The sequence below is a fragment of the Macrosteles quadrilineatus genome, unplaced genomic scaffold (assembly GCF_028750875.1).
Source record: "Macrosteles quadrilineatus isolate MER2022 unplaced genomic scaffold, UCM_ALF_1.0 Scaffold_5__1_contigs__length_97177068, whole genome shotgun sequence".
NCBI lineage: Eukaryota > Metazoa > Arthropoda > Insecta > Hemiptera > Cicadellidae > Macrosteles > Macrosteles quadrilineatus.
The window spans coordinates 56,772,817-56,794,230 of record NW_026542598.1 but is presented as its reverse complement, the minus strand read 5'-3'; the positions used below and the strand labels follow the sequence as shown (position 1 = coordinate 56,794,230).

Genomic DNA, 21,414 nt, shown 5'->3' with positions numbered 1-21,414 from the left:
AGCAAAGGCCTTTTTCACTCGTGTTACACATTATATTTTTCCTACAGTCACTTTAAAGCATCTATCTATATATTAATAGTCTATATATTAATAGGCAAGCATGTTTCTTTAAAACCTTTTTTCTCAGCTCGTGTGTATCGTACAGAAAATCTACGCATACCGTTAGAAAGCTATTTTCCTGTAGGTGTGCAGAATCCCTTTATAAACTAAATAGGCACAAAAATAAGCACAAAAAATGAATTTGAAATTTTAAAAAATTAACATGGGTTTTATGGGTTGCTATGGTGATGACGAAATAACAACAAAATATAAACAGAAAATCAAAACAAATGGAAGACATTCCAATCACATGTTTTATTTAGCAGTGTGGGGTGAAAATAGAGAAGTTTGCACAAAACATACTTTTGGTCGATTTTTCGACCACGGGGCGTGCTCTCGTATAAATAATTAGTCTTTCAAACACTATACAACACGTTTTAGGTTCAGCTGGCAACACAAATGGTGCCCTATAGAAAGTAGTACCCGCGGTCCGTATCACTCCGCTATTTTTCCTCGGCAAGAAATGTGCTCTGCGTTTTGAGAATATAGTTCCGTATGTTTTTGTAATTTGACGCGGTTTCCGCGCCTAAAAAAAATGCTTTAAAGGTATTTTATTGTTTATTAAGATCGTAGGAATGTAAAAACGTTTAAAAGAAAAGTCCAGAAAGTTCAGAAATACCGAAACTATAAACACGAAATGACAGGTTAAATTGTAGTTATAATAGTCAATCAGCTGCTCATAGTATTATTATCTTTAAGTGTTGCCAACTTATTTCCAAGCGTACACGGATTACGTGCATAATAGAACCACGCTGTTTTGTGTTGTTTCGTTGGAATCCTGATGTGCGGCAAAGTATAAACCGTACGACAAAGTATAAACCGTACGGCAAAGTATAAATATGCAGCAATTTATAAACAGTACAAGGAAGCCAACTTTGTCGGGTGACTGTAGGAAAAATATATTTTATCCACAGAATAGTTTTTGTTAATAATTGTTGTAATTTAAATTGAATGACTCCTGAGAAAACACATAGAATAACAGTATTCTATATAATTGATCATTAAAGAAAAAACTTCTGAACACGAGGTGATTTTTTTCTATTTTAAATTACCTTTGTTTATTAAGAATTTGTACGTCAATAATTATTTGCATATTTATAAAATGAAAAGTGGTGTTCAATTTCATAGAACAAGTTATAAGTAATTAATTGAGGTAATAAAAAATTCAAGCTCAAAATGAAATAATGTAACAAATTTACCTATGCTGTTTTAAAACTGATAAAGACTATAGATCAAAACTTAATTTTCAAACCTACAATCAATTTAAAAATATTAAATTTAGAATGAAATAAGTCCTTTAAGGAAACCATCAAATTAATGCAGGACAAATAATGCTATTTTAAAATATTTACAAAACCTTGATTCCTTGAACTTGAAATGATCGCTTTAGGAAACAAATTCATGAGATCAAATAAGCTTTTAACCTAAAAGGTGACAATTTTTTAGTGCTTTTCTACTTCCTATACTTGATGTATCTACAACTTATACATTCAAAATTTGAAATTCAGGCTCTATTACATTATTATTTTTTTACAATTACTATTCACAGTGAATAAATTTATAGTATAAGCTATTACAAAGATAAAATGTTTTAAAATTTATTATGTACAACCTGAAGCATGTCAGACACTTTTATTTACAAAATTATATACAATTTAAAATATCGGAGGATAAGAAGCGTTAGCTGCACCGAAATCTTGGACTAGATTGCATAACTTCACACAATTGTAGCACAGCAACCACCATCTTGCTGCCAGCATTTAAACACTCAATGTATTTTATATCCTTAGCCAATAAGTTTACAATACTTGAAACTAAAGTTCCTTTAGTTTTAATAAAGTAAAGTAAATTCTTCATAATAAAATCAAGACTCGTAAAAACAAGACAATATTCAAAGTAATACCGTAATTGAGAAATTTAGTGGCAATAATTTAAATGTATTATAAAAACTGGTGGGCGGATTAAAAACATTATGTTTTATATCAATCAACTGATCAAGAAACAATTGTGATTATCTTTTTACATATTATACAATTAAAGTCATAAAAATATGTACACAGTGTAAAAATATGTACAGTATAAGAATCAGGTTATGGCGAAGATGATATTTGAGCAGACATGAAATATAATATTATGTTAACCCGTTTACATACCAACCATTCTACGCTATTGACTTCAATTGTCATAGTCTGATAAAATAAAAATGAATAATCCTTGTGATTGAGACTAAATAAAATTTAAGGGCTCAACAAAGATAAACAAATATTAAAAATTAACATTTTTTGTTAAAAATTTAAAATACTAAAAATATTATATACAATACTTTCTGTACATTTTATGTACATTTTAAGTCTCAAAGACAGACTTCCTTATAAATAACATAGATTTTAAAATATAAATAAACCCCTCTTAAAACTATTTACAAAGTGCTTGACTGGCAGTCTTAAGTTGCTGGTCCTGAAACAAAATAGTTCAAAGGGGTTATTATAATACAATATGAAACACTAAAATAAAACTGTTCAGGGTAGTTTTATTGTTTATACTAAAAACATGAACTAAAGGACATTGTGTTTTTCTCCACAATCTGGATGGTACAGGACAGAGCTAGATTATAGAGCTGAACAGGGTTCGTGTTCCTTTAAATCGTCTTATTTTCTTATTTGTACAGTTTAAAAGGTATCATTTTCAACACAGATGCCAAAATTGTGACAATTAGGCAGGCTGTTGTCATCACCATATAAATTGTCTGATAAGTTAGTTCACTCTTCATAATGTTGCTGCCGTTGTGGGAGACTATGAACACATCTATGCCATCGTGGAAGACAATCACAATGCCTGCACATTTGTTCTTGATTTTGACAGGATCTTGCATGGGAGTTGACAACTTATTGTAATAAAACCGCTCCTCAAACTTATTTTAAACCACTTTAATGCTAATGCAAACTTATTCAGTTTATTTTAATTTATACATTAAGTTTGAACATTTTTTTTAGTTTTTACTGATAGTAACATGGTATTGTGCAATTTTTCACCTTTTATATACAACATACTTAATGGCAATCAACCAATTGAATTTGAATTTAATAAGTTGGTTTATTTATTATCGGTATATTCATTAATTTGTATTCTTAGTTGACTGTAAAAATCTCACAAAATGTTACGTTTTGAAGAAAATAAAAATGATTACTCAACTCACAACTCAGTATTGAGTGCTTTGATCATCGTCCTCATTAGTACTTCAAAATAATATTCAACTCAAGTAAAACTTGTGTTATTTTAAATCAAAAATATTTGGTTACTGCTACAATGCCCTGAATAATAATAAATCTATGTCAATACTGATGTCCAACAGTAGATCTTATCACTCACCTAATTATCTCTTCCGTCCTTTTGCCTTTTTGTTTGTGACAGCAGAAGATGAGGGCTGTGGACCTCTTTTGCGTCCTAGAAAACACAAAAAATACAGATGCTCGGTAAGAGGCAAAAAAAAAAAAAAAAATGTTTTGTAGTTGGCCGGCAGTTTCAAGCGTAACCAACTGTTACTTACATGCCTTTCTCTAAAAACCCTTTAAACATCATTTCACCATCATTCTCTCCTCCGTACTACCCCTAAGAGTTGAAGCCTTAAGAGTCGCATAGCCCGATTCCGTTTGTCACCGCTCGCACTACATGCTCGCTACTAGATTCCCGGAGTATAGTTTTGTGTGTCTCCTATGGCGTTGTTCTTTTTGTTTGCAATATATTTTTTTATAAATACAGTATATCAAGTAAGATTTGTTATTGGTTAATTGTGCACTCTAATTAATATATATGGTTTTCATAACTTTTTTTGTATTATATATGGATAAAATTACATCGTTTGTCTAATGTTTCAATACCCAGAAAAAAACTCCTTTTGTCACCAATCATATTTTAAATCAAAGACACTCATGAAGTAGTGTTAATAGAATAGAAAGCACACAATATCCAACAGCATTGACTACTATGTACAATATCTGACATTCCATTCCTATGTTAAAGTTGAAGCGAGTTTTGAATAAAAAAGAGAGTAATTGAATTGGGCTGCCGACAGATTACAGCTGATGTAAATTTCTGATTTCTATTAAATACGGCAACTTTTTAACATAGCCATACTAAAGGACAATTTGTTAAAGCCAAAGTACAACTTACTGCGAATAATAGCATTTTTTATGTCATATTATTTATCACAGTAAAAAAACTAAGGGTGGACATATCGTTTTAGACCATAGCACAATCTGTGAGTGGCTTATTAAACTAAGTTCTATTTCAATCAACAATTGGCTACAGATGGTCCTTACAGATGGGATGTTTAGTTTATCCAAAAGTCAGTGCTATTTAAAAGACATCAAAGATTCTCACCACTAGTTTGGGGTGGAGGGGAGGCTGGTTGGACGGGTGGAGGTTCCACGCTTTTCTTTTGCCGACCTTTCCGTTTCTTTGGTTGCGGTTGCGGTTCTGGCTCAGGTTCTTCTTCCTCTTCCTCCTCCTCATCATCCTCTTCTTCAAAGTGAACCCTTTTCCGTCTTTGCCCTTTCTTTGACTTTTTACTCACATCTTTTCAGACAGAACAAGGAAACAGTTACAGAATTGAGAAGACAAATAGACAGTTGAAGGAAAGGTTTATAATAGGAAAAGGAATCAAGACATGGATGGATAAGGAGCTGAGGGAAGGCAATTTATGTGGTTTGAAGAGATAGTTAATTGTGGTTGGTTGAAGATTGGATAAAGAAGTAGAAGTCAGCAGTGAAAAAAGAAGGTAAATAAAAATTGAAAATATAAAGTCAATGAAAGTAAAGAAAACAAACAGAAACTATAAAGTAAATCAGTGAGAAGAAAGACAAACAGCAACAAAAGTAGAAAATCAATGAGAAGAAAGAATAAAACAGTGATTGTAAGAGGCAAATCAAGAAGAAGGAAGAATAAAACAGCACTAGATTGTAAAGTACATGAATTAGGAGAAAGAAGACAGATAATTATAAATAATAAATCAACAAGAAGGAAGACAAAACAGTACATTAATTGAGATAAATGAGCAATAATCATCCTGAGGAAATAGTCAAAGATTAAGCATAGGATCATAAAGTAAAATAAAGTTGAGATAAAGCAACAAAGCAATTGAGTTGGACAGGTTTCAAAAGTTGAAAATAGAAAGGTAAGACATAGATAAAAGAAAAGACAACATTAAAAAAAAAATCTTTTTAAAATTTAGAAACGTTTAAAAACTAATAGTCCTGTACATAGAATGCCTCACTGATTGATGTTCACTGAATGGTCAGTATTTATTTTTATTATTATTCTATAGAATTAAATTAGGATTGGTAAATATAAAAACATGATTAGTGTAAAACTACCATAATATAACATTTAAAATTAAACAAAACCCAATTAAAAAAACAAATTGTTTTGTTTATTAGAGTATATTTTTTAAACTGTAGCAAGATGTTTTGCAATAAAAGTTATTATCCTCATTTTTTTTTAACTTTTAACTGGTGCACACAGTCAACTATTGGCCGAAAGAAATTTTATGTTTAAAGTAATTACATGAAGTAGAGAAAACCGACAGATAAGCAGGAGGAGTTAGGTAATCAGGAAAAACAGGGGCATGAAAAGGGAACAATGTATTATGTTTGGGGAGGGAACAGAAACACAAGAAATCAATCTTACACTAACAATAACAACCAAATATTTTTTTGGTAAGAAAGATATTTACCAAACATTTGAGATTCAAAACTGAATACAAGCTTACATTTTAAAAACAATTTATATGTTCAAGAAATTATTAAAGCATCATAGTGCTTGGTAAAATATTTCTTGCCATTATCAATAATTTCAGTACGAAATAGGACCCAAATAATGTAATCGATGCTGAATGTAAGTCACATGATGATATTATTATAGTGTTAATTAAAACTGGAAAATAAACAAATCTTCCAATTATAACTAACTCTTAAGAGATAAGGATGCAACAGGAAAAGAAGACGAGTATAATCCTTTCAATGCTAAAGGCTGAAATTATCAAAATCAATAATAGTACCATTAAATTTTTCAAAAAGATAAAAATAATTGTTAACTAAGTCCAATGGTATATAGAATCAACTAACAAATGTCTGAAATAGCATTTCACTATATATGCAACTTGCAAAGAATCTGTTCTTTGATTGGGTGTTAATCAATTCTTTTTTTTTTAAGTTTGGCTCTCTCTCACTAGCAATTTCTGCCACAGACAGTGAATTTATTATCGTGTGTTGCACATCAAAGCTACAAACCATGACAGGATAGAATCTATCTAATCGCTGACTCATGATGTCAGCATGTAAGAACACTTTGCCACTAACCTCATAAAAAGTGTATTGACAGCAATTTGCAATGTTTAAAGAATGCTTTGATTGTGGGTGACTTAAAAGTTAGTAAGTTTGATATGTACATCTGTCCATATCGAAAGTTTGAATTTTATTTGGTTATTTTTGTTTTGACGATCTATCAGCCCCAGCAGTGAATGGATTGGACATAAGGAAATGGTGAAAAGGAGTGAATAAGGAAGGTTATATAATTATTTTATAAAGAATAAATAGAAGGATCCACTTTAGACTCGTAACATTGTTCCTTCACAATAAAGAAGGAACTTCCAAAAGAACAATAAGAAATACTTCTCTAATGATGCACAATTGAGACAATCCCAAGAAAACAGGATTTACAGGCAAGTTCAAGTGAACCTGTGAAATGGTCGAAAGAGACTTCTTTCTCACCAAGACACAGAATAATCATTTTGAAGTATCACAAGACACTGGAATGTAAGGTATGTGAAGAACCGAGTTACAAGAACATTTTGACTTGAAGACACTGGAAAAAGGAACACATCAAAATATTTTCAAAGGCACATAAGATTGTTAAATTAATTTGCTGGTGAATTTTCATCCACATAACACCCAGAGCGATAGGTACTCAACTGGACATGAAGTGACAAAATGTAAAAATTCAATAATATTGGGAAAGAAAAATGTCACTCTACAATCATTTGACAAAGAAGTAAAAAGTTTCTCTTGCCACAACACAAGGAATGTTTGAGAATCATTAACCAAAACAGAACATGATGTCATTCTTCTTATTTCAGTGTAAAACAGATGTAGAAGAGAAAGAGTAAGACAGTAAAATAATCTTTAACCATCTTTAAACAGTGAGAAAGAAACATCTTATCCATACTTGCTTGATAATCGTCATGCATAGTAGGAAAACAGCCTGTAGAAGATTTGCATAAAACATACAAGTAGAAATATAATGTATCGATAGTAAACGGGTACAAACAAATTTAGTTTGGTTGCCAACATCATTACTATAACTGATTTTTTTTTGGGGGGGGGGGAGTAAAAATGTTAAGAAGCTTAATGGTCCAACCATAACAATTTTAACTTTTAGTGTAGGTGTTTTCACAATTCTTGGCAAATATTAATATACAATTTAGAAGTTATTATAACTTCAATAAAAAAAATGATCACAACAAAAATAGAAGTGGATTATATGAAACTCAATTATGTTCTTCGTTGTAAAATTACATATAACATTCACACCTGGTTATTTTTTTTGAATACGTATAGACACAAAATATTCAGAACTAGAAAATAGATTTTAACGATCAATAAAAAATTTAGAGAGAGGGATAAGAATAAGTATAGAACTCTTATAAAACTATAAATTAATTAATTGTAAACCACTGTATAAATAATACACTTCCAATATAGAACAAAAAAATAATAATATTAGGAAATGTTTAAAGTTTCAGAAACTCAAGACAAGCTGAAGAATTTTGTCACAACCAAGGAAATGTCGCTGACAAAAATTTGAGCCAGAATATACTGGTATCACCTGATGACGATTGCTTGATGGTCCTAGTAGTTTCTGAAGATGATGTGAAAATAGGTGGTAGAACACCTTAACAACTCACCAATAATCTTTTGAGTGAGGCTTCAAAAGGAATAGGCAAAAGGACTTCGGGAAAGGCGAGGAACTTTTTTTGTACCATATCAATTGTCAACCAATATGCTGCGTTCTACCTACAGCATAAGTCCAAATCAATATGGTACAATGTAATTGTGTGTACCTGAAACAGATCTAAGGTTAATATATCTTGAACTTTCACATAATTTGTTATCAAATTTATGTGCGCAAATCTTATTACAATATATATGTATAGTAACATCCTAGTATTAATTCTTAAATGGAAATAATCTTACCTTTGTTTCAAATTCTTCTTAGGTTTTGGAAAATAAAGATAGATTGAGTATTTTAATAATTTACATGTAGCCTACTTTAGCTAATAAAATTTTTTTTTTATTGAAAAAATATTAAAATTGGGAAAAAGTTACTCAAAAAGTAATTATTTCAATAAAAGGTAATGCAGACGTTATTGAATTCAGATTGAAAAGAGAAACAAATTTTAATTTATTAATTTTCTTTGGGAAAAAATATTATTCAAACCTGTTGTTGAACTATAAAATATAAACTTGTATTGGCAGAATTTTATTTAACTAAAATTCTTTCGATCAAGGCTACAATATGTTTTGATATTTCATATATATATTTATATTCATTTAAGGTTATTCCCCTTTTGCCATCTCATTGATCTTCCTTGGATCTTTTGGTATATTCGTATTTGAGCTATGATAGCTTATTGTTAAAATTCATTAATTCTTCAATTTAATGATGAAACTTGTAGACTTGTTGTTTTGTGAAACTTGTTGTCTCTGGGTGATCTTCAAACGTTGGCGAGGTTGATTCTTCACAACATATGGAATTCTTAACAGTTTCTCTCAATCTTCCAAATAAAGAGCATAATCCATTACTTTATTCAGCTATATAGAGGATATCCACAATTAAAACTGTTGTAAAGTTAAGAATTAAATGATTTGAAAAAATGCAAATAAAATGTTAGGACGTAACTAATTTTAATGGTTCTCCATAAAATAAAAAATCTCAAATTGGTAAGTTTAGTAAAAATAAAGATCTGAAACATTTAAAGTTGATCTTCAAGGGGAACAATCTTGAATATCCTCAGCAGATGTAACAAACATAGTATCTAATCTTGGATATCTTCAGTATATCTTCAAAATAAATATAGAATATAATCTTGAATATCTTCAGTCTTTAATACATTTTATAGTACATCTTCCAAACATGCAACATAATCTTGAATATCTCTGGATATTTGTTTTTCAAATAACATTTTGAGCATCTTCAGTGTATATTCCATATAAAGAGTACAATCTTGCGAATCTCCTGCGAAGACTGAGACTGTATGTAGGCCTACTGAGGATTTATTTTCCATGTAAATCATTGAAATTTATTAATGTTTAATATTTCAAAACAGTAAAACTGGAAATTTAAAACCTATTCGGGATGTTCCAAAATAAGTCATTTTGACAACAAAATAATTACAGTAATAAAATATTTGATAAATAAAAATGGAAATTGCAGAGATCTATTTTTATTACTGGTCTATTTTTATTGCTATTCAGGATGTTTACTCAGTTAAATATGTGAATTGTCAATTTTAAAAATACTCTTAACTCATAAATTTTTCAGATAATATTTTTACATTGGACAATTGTTTTATGCACTTGTCTCATCTTTCTTTGACAGACATTAAAAACCTACTAGTTTAAAAAACAAATCCAAGTTTTTGTAAACATTTTAATTTATTACAGCTCATCTCATGTGTTGAGTGACTCATTCTTTGAGGAATGAAGAATTAGTTTCATCTTCAAATCAGATTTTATCCTTAGAACTGAAGGTGTGTAGATGTCCACAAGATATCCTTTTCTACATCAACGTTTGTCCCTTCTTCTCTTACTTTGTTTGATCCTTTTTGTCTTTGTTATAAAAATTATTGTGTTCAAGTCATTCTCTTCTTTTGTTCGATCCTTTTTGTCTTTGTTATAAAAATTATTGTGTTAAAGTCATATCATAATCAGTGAAATTGATCATCAAGGTTAATTTAATAGAAAATGCAAAGTACTCATAATTGAAGTTTAAATGCCAATTATAATTTTGCATAGCTTGAAATTTGTACAAAACCAAATTAACTACAGTCAAAAATGTATACAAATGATTACTTTTTAATTTCTGCTGATGAACAATTTTAAAATTGAAAGTAAAAATACAATTAAATACTAGTGTGATTGCCACCACACCAATTAACTGTTTCAATAGGCATGTTTAATTCAATAATGGTTTCTCGTGAGTTAATAATTTTTGGTAAACATTATTTCCACAAACATTTATCTCATGAAATGAGTAAATAATTTATCATACATACTTCATATATAATTTTTGTAATTCTTAATGTGTGATCTTCACATCACAGCTGTCGTACTTGGGTTTCTTCTCTTCCAGTATTTTCATTAGGTTAAGACGGATATCCAGATTTAAAAAATAAGTTTTTTTATTGATATTGATTTCATCATATCTTCTGTGCAAATAAAGTAATGATCATTCATTTCCAAATACAACTACTTCAGGAAATAGTGAAAATTGACTATTACAATTAAATTTAAAGGCTGGTTAAAAACAGATATTTGTATGTTTATGTCTCATTCAAATGTTATATTTTTCTTTAGGAGTTCTTGTGAGGAGTCCTGAAGCCATTAAGCCGTCCAGATATCTTCATGTCTTCCAAAGATTCTTCAAGTTTTCTTATTGTATGATTTCCAATAATTTACTTTACTTAATAATTTATCCATTATTGATATTGATTTCATCATATCTTCTGTGCAAATAAAGTAATGATCATTCATTTCCAAATACAACAACTTCAGGAAATAGTGAAAATTGACTATTACAAATAAATTTAAAGGCTGGTTAAAAACAGCTATTTGTATGTTTATGTCTCATTCAAATGTTATATTTTACTTTAGGAGTTCTTGTGAGGAGTCCTGAAGCCATTAAGCCGTCCAGATATCTTCATGTCTTCCAAAGATTCTTCAAGTTTTCTTATTGTATGATTTCCAATAATTTACTTTACTTTTGGTTTTCCTTTCATTAGTAAATATTTTAGTCATGACAGTGATAACTAATTATATTTATTAATTTTAAAATTTATAAGAATATAAACTTTTTAATTTCAAAATTGCATTACTCAATGATTTTAACAATTTTGTATAAAACAATTTTGTAGTTAGTATTTTTGGAAGTTTTTCTTGTAGTTCAACAGTTTAATTTTTGTGTGAATTAAAAACTTTTAAAACATTGAATTTAGAGTATAGTTCAAATTTTGTTAAAGGTATAAAGACATAAACTATTGATTTTCCAGTCAATATTCCAGATATTTGTATTAAAAATTCTAAAAACATATTCCATACATCACTTCTTAAAATGTAACCGTGTTTTACTATTTCTCCTCCAGATTTTCCGTTTCTAGTATTTCCAAAGTTATCCATTAAGTGCATGCATCCCCAAAGACATTCCTTGCAGTTTTTTAAGACAATTTATGATAATTTTGTGTTACAATTAAATGCCTTTAGAAAATTATTGAAGCTAAATAATCATTTTTTCAACCATCACTTGAAATTTCAACGATTTCAATTAGTTAGTAACAGTGACCAAATTGAAAACACCTTCATCGGTTTACGCACTTATTACGTTATGTTATTGTTTGTACTCTTCAGTAAAAAAATGAAGAAAAATCTCTTACCATACACAGTTTCTACAGTCTGTGTCAGCAGTAGCATACAAATGTATATACAATATTTTTTAATGTCATCGTATGATTTCACCAAAAAATGAATTTAATACCCCAGTGAAACTGCATGAAACGTCTATTTCATCCGGCTCGAATAAACAGTAAAAAAATAAAAATAAAAACATACCTTCAACAGGTTTCTCTTTGCTTTTTTTCTCAACTGGCTCCACCTCTTTGCTGGGAGGACTTGGTTCTTTAACCTTACTTTTATTCTTGCCCCGTCGGCCTTTACGCTTATCTATAAACACGACTGTCGGTCCTTCATTCTCCGTTTGTGTTGAGGTGTCTTCTTCTCTCTCCGGACTCGTACTCTTTTCCACATAACTCTCACTAACCATCATACTCAAGTCCTCCCAGTGAGTAGTCAGCTGATACTCTCCAGGCTCATCCCTCATCATGTCCAGCAGAGGAGGGGAGAAAATATCTGCACCGGTGAAGACCATGTCTTGCTGATCATTATAGAAGTCTGGAAACGCGTTTGTATTCCCGCATTCGTATTGGGAGAACAAATCGTCATCGTACTGACCGAGGATGAAATCATGCGAGAACGACCAATTGTGAGTGTCTCCCGGTCCGTCGGGATAGAACATGTTCGGATCGTTGGGGTCAAACAGATCCTCAAATGGTTGATTTTGTAAGTTTCCGTCAATATCCATCCACAGCTGGGGGACACTGTCTTGCACAGACGAGACTTTGGAAATCTCTTCCAACAGTAAATCCGTGGTGGCTCTTGGTTCTTCAGAAGGAGCTTGTCCAGCCTCAGTGAAAGATGTGGCGATCGTTGAAGAGGTTGCGTCCGCTTCAACGACCGTAACATCTTTTGCCGGATCCATGACAAACTCTACTTCCTGAACCCGACTCACGTCATTTGTCTCACTCTCTTCATTTCTCGTCTCCTCTACTGCAAGGCTTTCTCTCACTTCCTCAGGAACATCTACAGATTTCTCTTCTGCATCACAGTTGCTTTCGATTGAAGCCAGTTGCTCTATATTTTCTGGCCTCACCACAGCCCTCAACACCGGAGGCTGGGTTACTTCTCTCTTGACTGCTTCAGACTCTTCATACTTAACTTCAGGTTCCACCTTGATTGTAGGTTCGTCATCGTCATCGTCTATGACAATGATCTCCGGGTCCTGACTCTGGCTGTCAGCTTCCATCTTCGATACTGACCTTCGGTTCTTTGTGTTACAATAAAACTCCTTCATTGAAGTTGATAGGGGTCCTGCTGGGACCCTACCGAAAGACCTCGGTATTGTACTGTGTACGCAGGAATGTGAAGACATGGCTTTGTTTTCAAAAAGCTTGGAAGTTTTCTTATTCTTAGGAGTTTTACGAGCCGCTTTTTCCAGCCTAAGCTTTTCCTCTGCCTCCTGTCGCTTCCTGAGTTTGGCAGTGAATTCTTCCTCAAACAGGTCGGCCATTACTTGTTGCTCAAGACCATTTACTTCAAGTTCATCAAGTTGTGTCCACATTTCCTTTAAGTTATTGGTTGTACACCTTTCACTCTGAAACCAAAGATTCACATACAATTACAAATATTTTTACTTATTAATTTACACTTTCTACAACCCAACTCTTTGTCTCAACATGTGTCTGAAAATGTCAAAAAGGAAGCAAGATTTTACAATAAAGTTAATTAGGTAGACATGAAAACAATTTGTGTGATAACTTAATCAGTCAATAACAAACTTGGCCTTAGACAGTGAAAAATTAGTTGTTCCGGACTAGAGATGAAGATTTACCTATGCCAAAATAATTAGGACCATAGTGCCTAATAAGTTGGACCTTGCATACCTTAGAGAGTTCACAAAATGAGACGAACAATTTAAATAAAACTAAATATTGTTAAATAAATTACTGGAATACCTTAAGATCATCATTGTCATAGATGCCGATGAGTTCGTCAGTGAGCAGAGGAGCGTTGAGTTCTAGGTCATCCAACGACTTTACAGAACTCTCGATGTTGAAACTGGTGTGTTGATAGCCCTGCATACAAACAAATGATATAACAAAGTACATAGAAAAGAACTACTCAGGCAATTCTTTATTCTCATATTCAATTTTTTATACACAAGTGGAGAATTTCATTAATATTTTAATAAACATTCCAGGAGATAAGAAAAATCTAAGAATAAATAAATAGGAGAATTGAACACATGTAATTTCCATTGAAAAGAACTTTTACTAACAGGACCTTCAATGTGAATACAAATACTTTTTTGTCATGCTATCATTAAAAAGATTAATCCTTGTGATTTTTATAGTGTACACAACATCTCACACATAACACCTTTTGTCATTATACAAAAGGGATGTTCATTGTTCACTCATCACATGGTCAAATTCTGAACTTTTCAATAAATAAGCCAACACAGGCCAGAAAAAAATAAGTTGTAGTTCACATATTTACAGTACACTCCTAATTAACTAACGTTGTTGGGAGCAAAACTGATTTGGTTACCAAGAATCTCAGATAACACGGACGTTTTTTAGATTTTATTCTCGGGTAAACGTAAGTGTACTGTTTTGCGTAATTAAAAACAAATTTAAATGTTTACAATAAGCTAAGGTTTTTACAGACTTCCATTTCATAGACCCAACTGAAATATTCGGGCACCAGAATCGAGTAAATTACACTTACCTCACTAGTATCCTTGACGCTTAAGCCAGGTGCCTGCATAAGCATGAGTGTGAACTTATCCTTGCGGCCCCGGGCCACAACAGGAAGCAGACCTGTGTACTTGTCAGAGTCATGGTACAAGTCAGCAAAGCCTGGCGGAGGAGTCAACCTCGCTGCAGCTAGCCTGTTGATCTCCTGCCTCTCCTCCTTACGGCCAACCAGCACCTGTCACAAGATTGAAACTAACTGTTATTGCCTGACCTAACTTCTTTTAACAGATAACTGATTGACTTTGAAATCAGCAAGTAGGCTTTTTGTACTATGATAATCTTTTATGAGTTTCATGTGAACAATAGAAATAGATAATCCCTTCTTGTCTGAAGCCAATTTTAAAATGAAAATGAAGTTAGTTTGATTGAGCTACTGACAGTGCTATGGTGTTGTTACCGATTTATGTTAAAACATAGTACATACACGATCTGTTTAACCAAGCTATAAATTAAAGGATAACTTATTGTCAACAATGGCATCTTTTGTGGTATTAAGGAACGCGGCAGCGATCCGCCCCGCCAAGTCCCCCAGCGGTACACAGCTGCTGCAGTGTATATATATATATGACGTGACAAAGTGGCTTTTTTACTCGTCTATAGCTCTGAAGAAACAAAAGCTATTAAAATAATCATTCATCTACTGGATAGGGGCACTCATTCTCAACAAAAAAAAAAAAAACAGAATTTAAAGAACGGTTGTGTTTGAGCCAGAAAAACTAGTTTGAAAATTCACAAATTTTCCGTGTTCTCCTTCTTCTCCTTGAATGTTGACGGACCTACAGCCCAAACCACTGGCTCAATTTTAATGTTTTTTATGTTGTTTGAAAGCCCTTAACATGTAGATGTGCCTTTTGAGGGTCTCAAGTCGGTGCGTTGACCCATAAACCCTTGACAAGCCCTCAAAGTACGATTTTGGCCCATTTAAATAACATGCGATTAAAATAAAAACAAAAGAAGGACCAGCTGCGATTAAATCTCATTTAATTTAAATGTTAGAGAAATTCATAGGAACAGCTGAAAATTATTTTAAAACTTTTATAAAGTATTTTTTTCAGGTATACCGAATGATTTGAACTACTTACTATATAAAATTACTTAGAGCAGTGATATTCCCCGATACTTTCCATTGAAAAATGCAGTGTACCGATATTACACTACACTGGTACAGCAGCTCGTCATTTTTAACAGTTTAATACTACTTATTAAAACATATGAAACCTAGGAACTTGAAACTTAGTACTAGTACTAAGGTTTGTTTTATGTTTTGAAACACTAAAACAAATAAAACAATCGGGAAAATCACTCTACGTATGTTAAACAAGCAATTAAAAAGTGATATGTAAATTTAGGATAGATGAGTTTTTCAATATTTGTTTTGTTTAAATGCTATTTCTAACAAACTTAATCTGTTTGATTACATTTTTACTTCTCTAATAAGGGCTCAATTTACACTAGTCTTTAGATGTACGGGTTTAATTATTTCATGTTGTTCAAGATGACCATTGATGAAATTTGAAACTGAGTTTAAGCCCAGGGGGTTTGTTAAATAGTAATTTTGGTACGTGTGCCAACAAGTTTTTAATCGGTTTAAAGCAGATAAGACCAAAAATGTAGAATTTAGTTCTACACAAACAATATTATTGAAATTCAATGAGATGTAGTTGTGCCGTGGTCTATATCAGAGAAAGGAGGATTTTTATTTTAACTGTTAATTTTCTACAAAAATAAATAAAATCTAACAAAAAACCACTAAGTGGTAACACTTTCCCCGCCAAGTCAGCAATCCAAAAAAGATAATAAATCATTACTTTTTCCGCCAAGAAAAACAATGTAATGTATGTAAGTTTGGCAACTTGGCGGCAGACTTTTGCTCGATCACTTAAAAAATACCATAAAACTAGTTTCATTGAGCAAGTATCTCTCCCATTAGTACATTGCTAGGTGAGAGCTTATTTTACAAAATTTGACCTTATTTGTGCCACATTTCATAAACTCGTAATAGTGATGGTTTTATATTTACTGATTACCTCGAAATTATTATACTTAGTTGGACTAATTAGTTAGAGAAGTTGATTTGTAAAATTATCCACGAACGTAACTTCAATGAAAAAAACCAAGCAAAAGTCTGCCGCCAAGTTGCCAAACTTACATACATTACATTGTTTTTTCTTGGCGGAAAAAGTAATGATTTATTATCTTTTTTGGATTAATGACTTGGCGGGGAAAGTGTTACCACTTAGTGGTTTTTTGTTAGATATAGAATATCAAAGTATAAACATTGTATAGGAGGGAATAAACGTTGGCAACAGTGCACTTGGTGTGTGGATCTTTTAACTATTTTTTAAAAAAGCTTTAAGGGTGATTAACTTGTATTAGATAGACAGTTTTGTCAATGCCAAAATGTACAACAAAATAGTATTATTGTATTTTGATGATTACTAGTTAAAAACATGAATTTCAAACTACGATTATACAGTTAATGACCCTTTAACAAGGGGAATAAACATTGTGAACAATTTGAGGAAAGTTGACTATAAGAAGTAATTTTTGGACTGAGTATATATTTTAGAGTTTGGAAATGAAACATGCATGTTCAGGTTTATGTTGAAATATACGCTAGAAGTTATAAATCCAAAATGTTTAAAATCACCCACAAAGAAATCTTACCTTCCATTTTTTAAAGACCAGGACATATTGTATGTACTGTTCGTCCGATAGCTCATCTGGGATGTCTCTGAGAACTCGCCTGAAAAAAGGAAGATTTAATCAATAAGCCGTTAAATGAAATTACTATGGACTTATCAGTCAAAATTAGCTTCAAAGGCTAATATAGGCTATCAGTCCCAATGAGTAGAGTAACATAACAAAACTTTTTATAACTCAACACAAGTATACCACCTGAAAACTGTACCTGATATCACTACATCATGGGACACATGATTAAATCTGCTACACTACGGTGTTGGTTTGCTAGTAGTGTATTACGACAGGCCTAAATTTACATAAAAGCTGCAAACTAAGAATACTCACTGGATAATTGGAATGCATATTTCATGAAACATCTTGATGAAGAATTTCGCCTTGATGATGGCTTTCAGAATATGATTCATTGAATTGTCTGAAACAGAAAAATGTCAAATGAAACAATAATGTAAAAAGCTCAACCCAAAGTGCATAAGTTTCATAGTTTTTTATTTTAATGTTAATGGTTTCAAAGGAAATATGAAATATAAATGTACAGTGCTTAGTTATAAAAATGACAATGGATCTACTAAGTAGTTGAATGGCAAGAAAATCAGTTTAGCATCCACAGTTGCTTGTACAGATATAATACCGTATATTTCAACAAAACTTTGAGAAATTTCCTACTTTTTTAACTTTGAGAATAAATTAAAGCCACTAATTTTAAGAGAGGAAAAACAACATTAGGTACATAAAATTACTATGAAAAAATTAATATGACGGTAGGAGTAATTTAAATTCAAGAATAATACCATGAAATGGTTTTAAAACTCACCCAACAAGATGAAGAGAGCTGACATAAGTCTGTCGGATATAGTCCGAGGATTCTCTTTGCCTCTTCTATAAAACAAAGAATAAAAATAAACTTGTTTTAGATTATACATAATTTAATATCTTACTAATATTATAAATCTGAAAGTTTGTGTGTTGCTCAATCAAGCACAAACTACAGGACGGATTGGGCTGAAATTTGGCATGATGATTCATTCCTGATTAACATTTAGGCATATACATAATTTAATCTATCAATATAAATTTCAAAATACAATGCTGATTTTATCAAATGAAAAAAAAACTACTTGACTTTAAAATGACGTTGAAAACAGTGAACACCATAATCTACACCAGACATTATGGGCTTATAGGTATAAAAGATAAAAACAATTTAAAACTTCTGCAGTTAGTCAAGTAGAACAGTAAAACACTATTAACCAAAATAAAAGGGAAAGGTTATTTTGGATCAGTTTTTTTTATATTTTTATTATTGATTAATGGCACAAACTTTTAAGACTTTTGGTTCAATCTACCCTACATACAACAACCGTTTTTTACAATAACTTAATTACTGTAATCTTAAAATCTACAACAATATACATGCAAAAAATATATATATCTTTCATACACAATTGTTTTCTAAACAAAACCTTATCTTCAAAGAGCTCACCACGACAATGACTTAGGCCCATCTACTCGAGCATCGGCGGACAATTCCCGTTTCCTAGCTATTAATTATCATTGCTTGTGACAGCGATGTACAATTGGCTGCAGATTTTATTAGACCGATATAAAAAATTTATAATTTTATAATTTATTTGAATTTTTTGTACTATGGTTTTGGTTAACCTGGGTTTCGGTTTAACACAGCCAGGTTAAAACAGGTTTACTGTGTTCACTGTTTTACTATCTGTACAAACTGACAGAGATTGGATCCCAAGGCAATTAAATCATTGCCAAATGTTGAACACATCAAACATTTGTGGCAGCAAAGAATGGGTGGAAAATAGATCATTCTACAAAAAATCTAACCTTTAAAGTTTTCTCTAAATACAATCCTAAGTTCGGCTTTAATTGTTTTCAAATAAATTCAATTAGCCTTAAACACAGACTCTTAGAGAAAACCTTCATAACAATATTCATTTCATACAGTATACGGGGTGGAAAAAAGTCCCAGGACGGTTAAATATTTCAAAAAGTGATAAAGGATAGAGTTTCAAAACTTGGCACACAGCTACTGGGCAATAGGATAATTTTAAAACATTATTCAAAGATGTGCTACTTCCTCAGCCTCAGGGTGAAGGCCCGCTAGAAGTCAGAAGTAAATGTTAAATGTAAGCATAAGGTCTAGTAAGTTAAATACAATGCCGCAAACCCTACTCAAACAGACAACCGTGTCAAGTGTCAAAAATGACAGCTATTCAAAGATGCATTGAATTTTCATTACTATTAAACGCTACCTCCCAGGGGCGCCCAATAGAAGTTGGAAGAAAATAATAAACGTATGAATAGGTCGATATGGCTGTAATTTTTGAATCGGTTGTCCATTTGAGTTTGGGGTTGCGGAATTGAATTCTACTAGCAAAGGTCTTTAACTTGATGTGCATATCAATCTATGCTTACATTTTAGGATTTTCTTCTGACTAGTACCCCTGAGGAGGTAGGGCATCCTAAACAATGTGTTAAAATGATTTCAATGCCCAGTAACTTTGTACCAAATTTTAAAGTTCTATCTTTATTAGTGTTTGAAATATTTAAGCGTCCCTGGACTTTTTTACCCTGTAATAAACAAAGCTGCAAAAAATCTGAAAATCAACTATTCCATATCAATGGGGTCTTAATTAAGTAAAAGTCAATGGTAAGAGTGAGTATGAGTGTACCTGGAAGCTTTAATCTCCATGTCCAGATACATAGCGAGTAGATCTGACATCCTTTCCAGGTAATGATTGAACTCCAGTGGCTGCAAAAACATTCAATATTAAAACTCTCTTGGCACCACTATGATTATAATCTAAGCACTAACATTTTTAACAGCAATTTTTTAACTGAGATATAGATGGAGCCAGAGTGGCGAGTGGGGTGTGCATGTGCACAATAACCCTTCCTCAACCGCTTTTCTCTTTCTCAAACTTTTGTTCTTCCTCCACCATCGTTGCTTTTATTATGTTTTACAGTCAACTCAACAATTAACTGCTTTTGGATTGAATCAATATTGCCACTAGCGTCTAGTGCTTTGACTCTCGGTGTGTTTACAGACTTCCTCATAAGTAGTTGGTCTCATGCCTCCCTAAACGCCAACCTTAGACACAATCTTTACAGAAACTTCCTTGAAAATCTAGCCATGTTTAACAACAAGTTCAATGTATTGTTTAGCTAATTATCTTTGATCACGGTATGAAATTCAAGGGTTACATATAACAGACAGTTGAGCAGAGTGTCAGTTCAATTTAACTTCAATTTAAAATCAGTTCAAATTAACAACAATTAGTGAATTTTTAATATAAATTTCCAAAAAAAATTTTGTGTAATATGTTTTTTTAGGATTTTTTGAGAGGATAGCAGGCTTACCTGAATGGGAAAGAGTCCAAACTGGCACAGGAAACACAAAACAAAACTTTACACTATATACACAAAACATTAGAATATTTCACTGTCACTGACAGCATTTTCAACTAAGGAAGAGGAAGAGATAGTTTTCTAGATGTCCAAAATGGTGGCCAGTGACGTACATTGCCACTGGCCACCATTTTGGACATCTAGAAAACTATCTCTTCCTCTTCCTTAGTTGAAAATGCTGTCAGTGACAGTGAAATATTCTAATGTTTTGTGTATATAGTGTAAAGTTTTGTTTTGTGTTTCCTGTGCCAGTTTGGACTCTTTCCCATTCAGGTAAGCCTGCTATCCTCTCAAAAAATCCTAAAAAATCTAGGCCCTTGTGCTCTATGCTACACCCTTTGTGTAATATGTGTTGTTTACCTATGATTATAGATCAAAGATTTAAGTTACTTGCATTTCATTACCCTGAGTATACATTTTTCTCCTTCATAAAGTAATGTTTGGATTAAACAGATTTTTGGGATTAGCGTGATTCTACTATAAAAACCAATACATAACCAAAATTCATTTTGAATCTTCTATGTTCATGATACAGTTACAGTAACAGATTCTTTACTTTAAGGATATGTTGCACCTCAACAAAACTGTTGTGCTCACCTTTCTCACTTCCTTATACAGCATATGGAACAGCTTCAAGTAATCGTTCATCCTTGTCTTCAACTTGGAGGCTCTGTTTGGCTTTTTGTAGCAATTTTTCACATCTTCAGCAACATTCCTGTAAATAAGACAAAAGTAAAAAATGTCTGCTGAGAAAGATATAA

The 21,414-nt window shown here is 31.9% G+C and overlaps 1 protein-coding gene across 4 annotated transcripts in view; it reads right to left on the bottom strand.

Moving 5' to 3' along the window:
- Positions 1-2,110: 2,110 nt before the first annotated feature.
- Positions 2,111-21,414, bottom strand: part of LOC128993988 (uncharacterized) — a 35,208-nt gene continuing 15,904 nt past the window's right edge. For 3 of the 4 annotated variants that reach the window (XM_054418154.1, XM_054418155.1, XM_054418153.1), the window contains exons 4-14: positions 21,251-21,368; positions 19,918-19,997; positions 18,039-18,103; positions 17,552-17,639; positions 17,189-17,267; positions 14,493-14,696; positions 13,718-13,837; positions 11,979-13,356; positions 4,480-4,674; positions 3,469-3,543; positions 2,111-2,556 (exon numbers count right to left, since the gene is read on the bottom strand). In XM_054418154.1, the coding sequence (XP_054274129.1) occupies positions 3,473-3,543; positions 4,480-4,674; positions 11,979-13,356; positions 13,718-13,837; positions 14,493-14,696; positions 17,189-17,267; positions 17,552-17,639; positions 18,039-18,103; positions 19,918-19,997; positions 21,251-21,368 (2,398 nt within the window). In that variant the 3' untranslated portion in view covers positions 2,111-2,556; positions 3,469-3,472. Of the gene's footprint in view, positions 2,557-3,468; positions 3,544-4,479; positions 4,675-8,348; positions 13,357-13,717; positions 13,838-14,492; positions 14,697-17,188; positions 17,268-17,551; positions 17,640-18,038; positions 18,104-19,917; positions 19,998-21,250; positions 21,369-21,414 lie in introns of those variants that run through there. The other variant, XR_008490860.1, reaches the window with a different exon arrangement.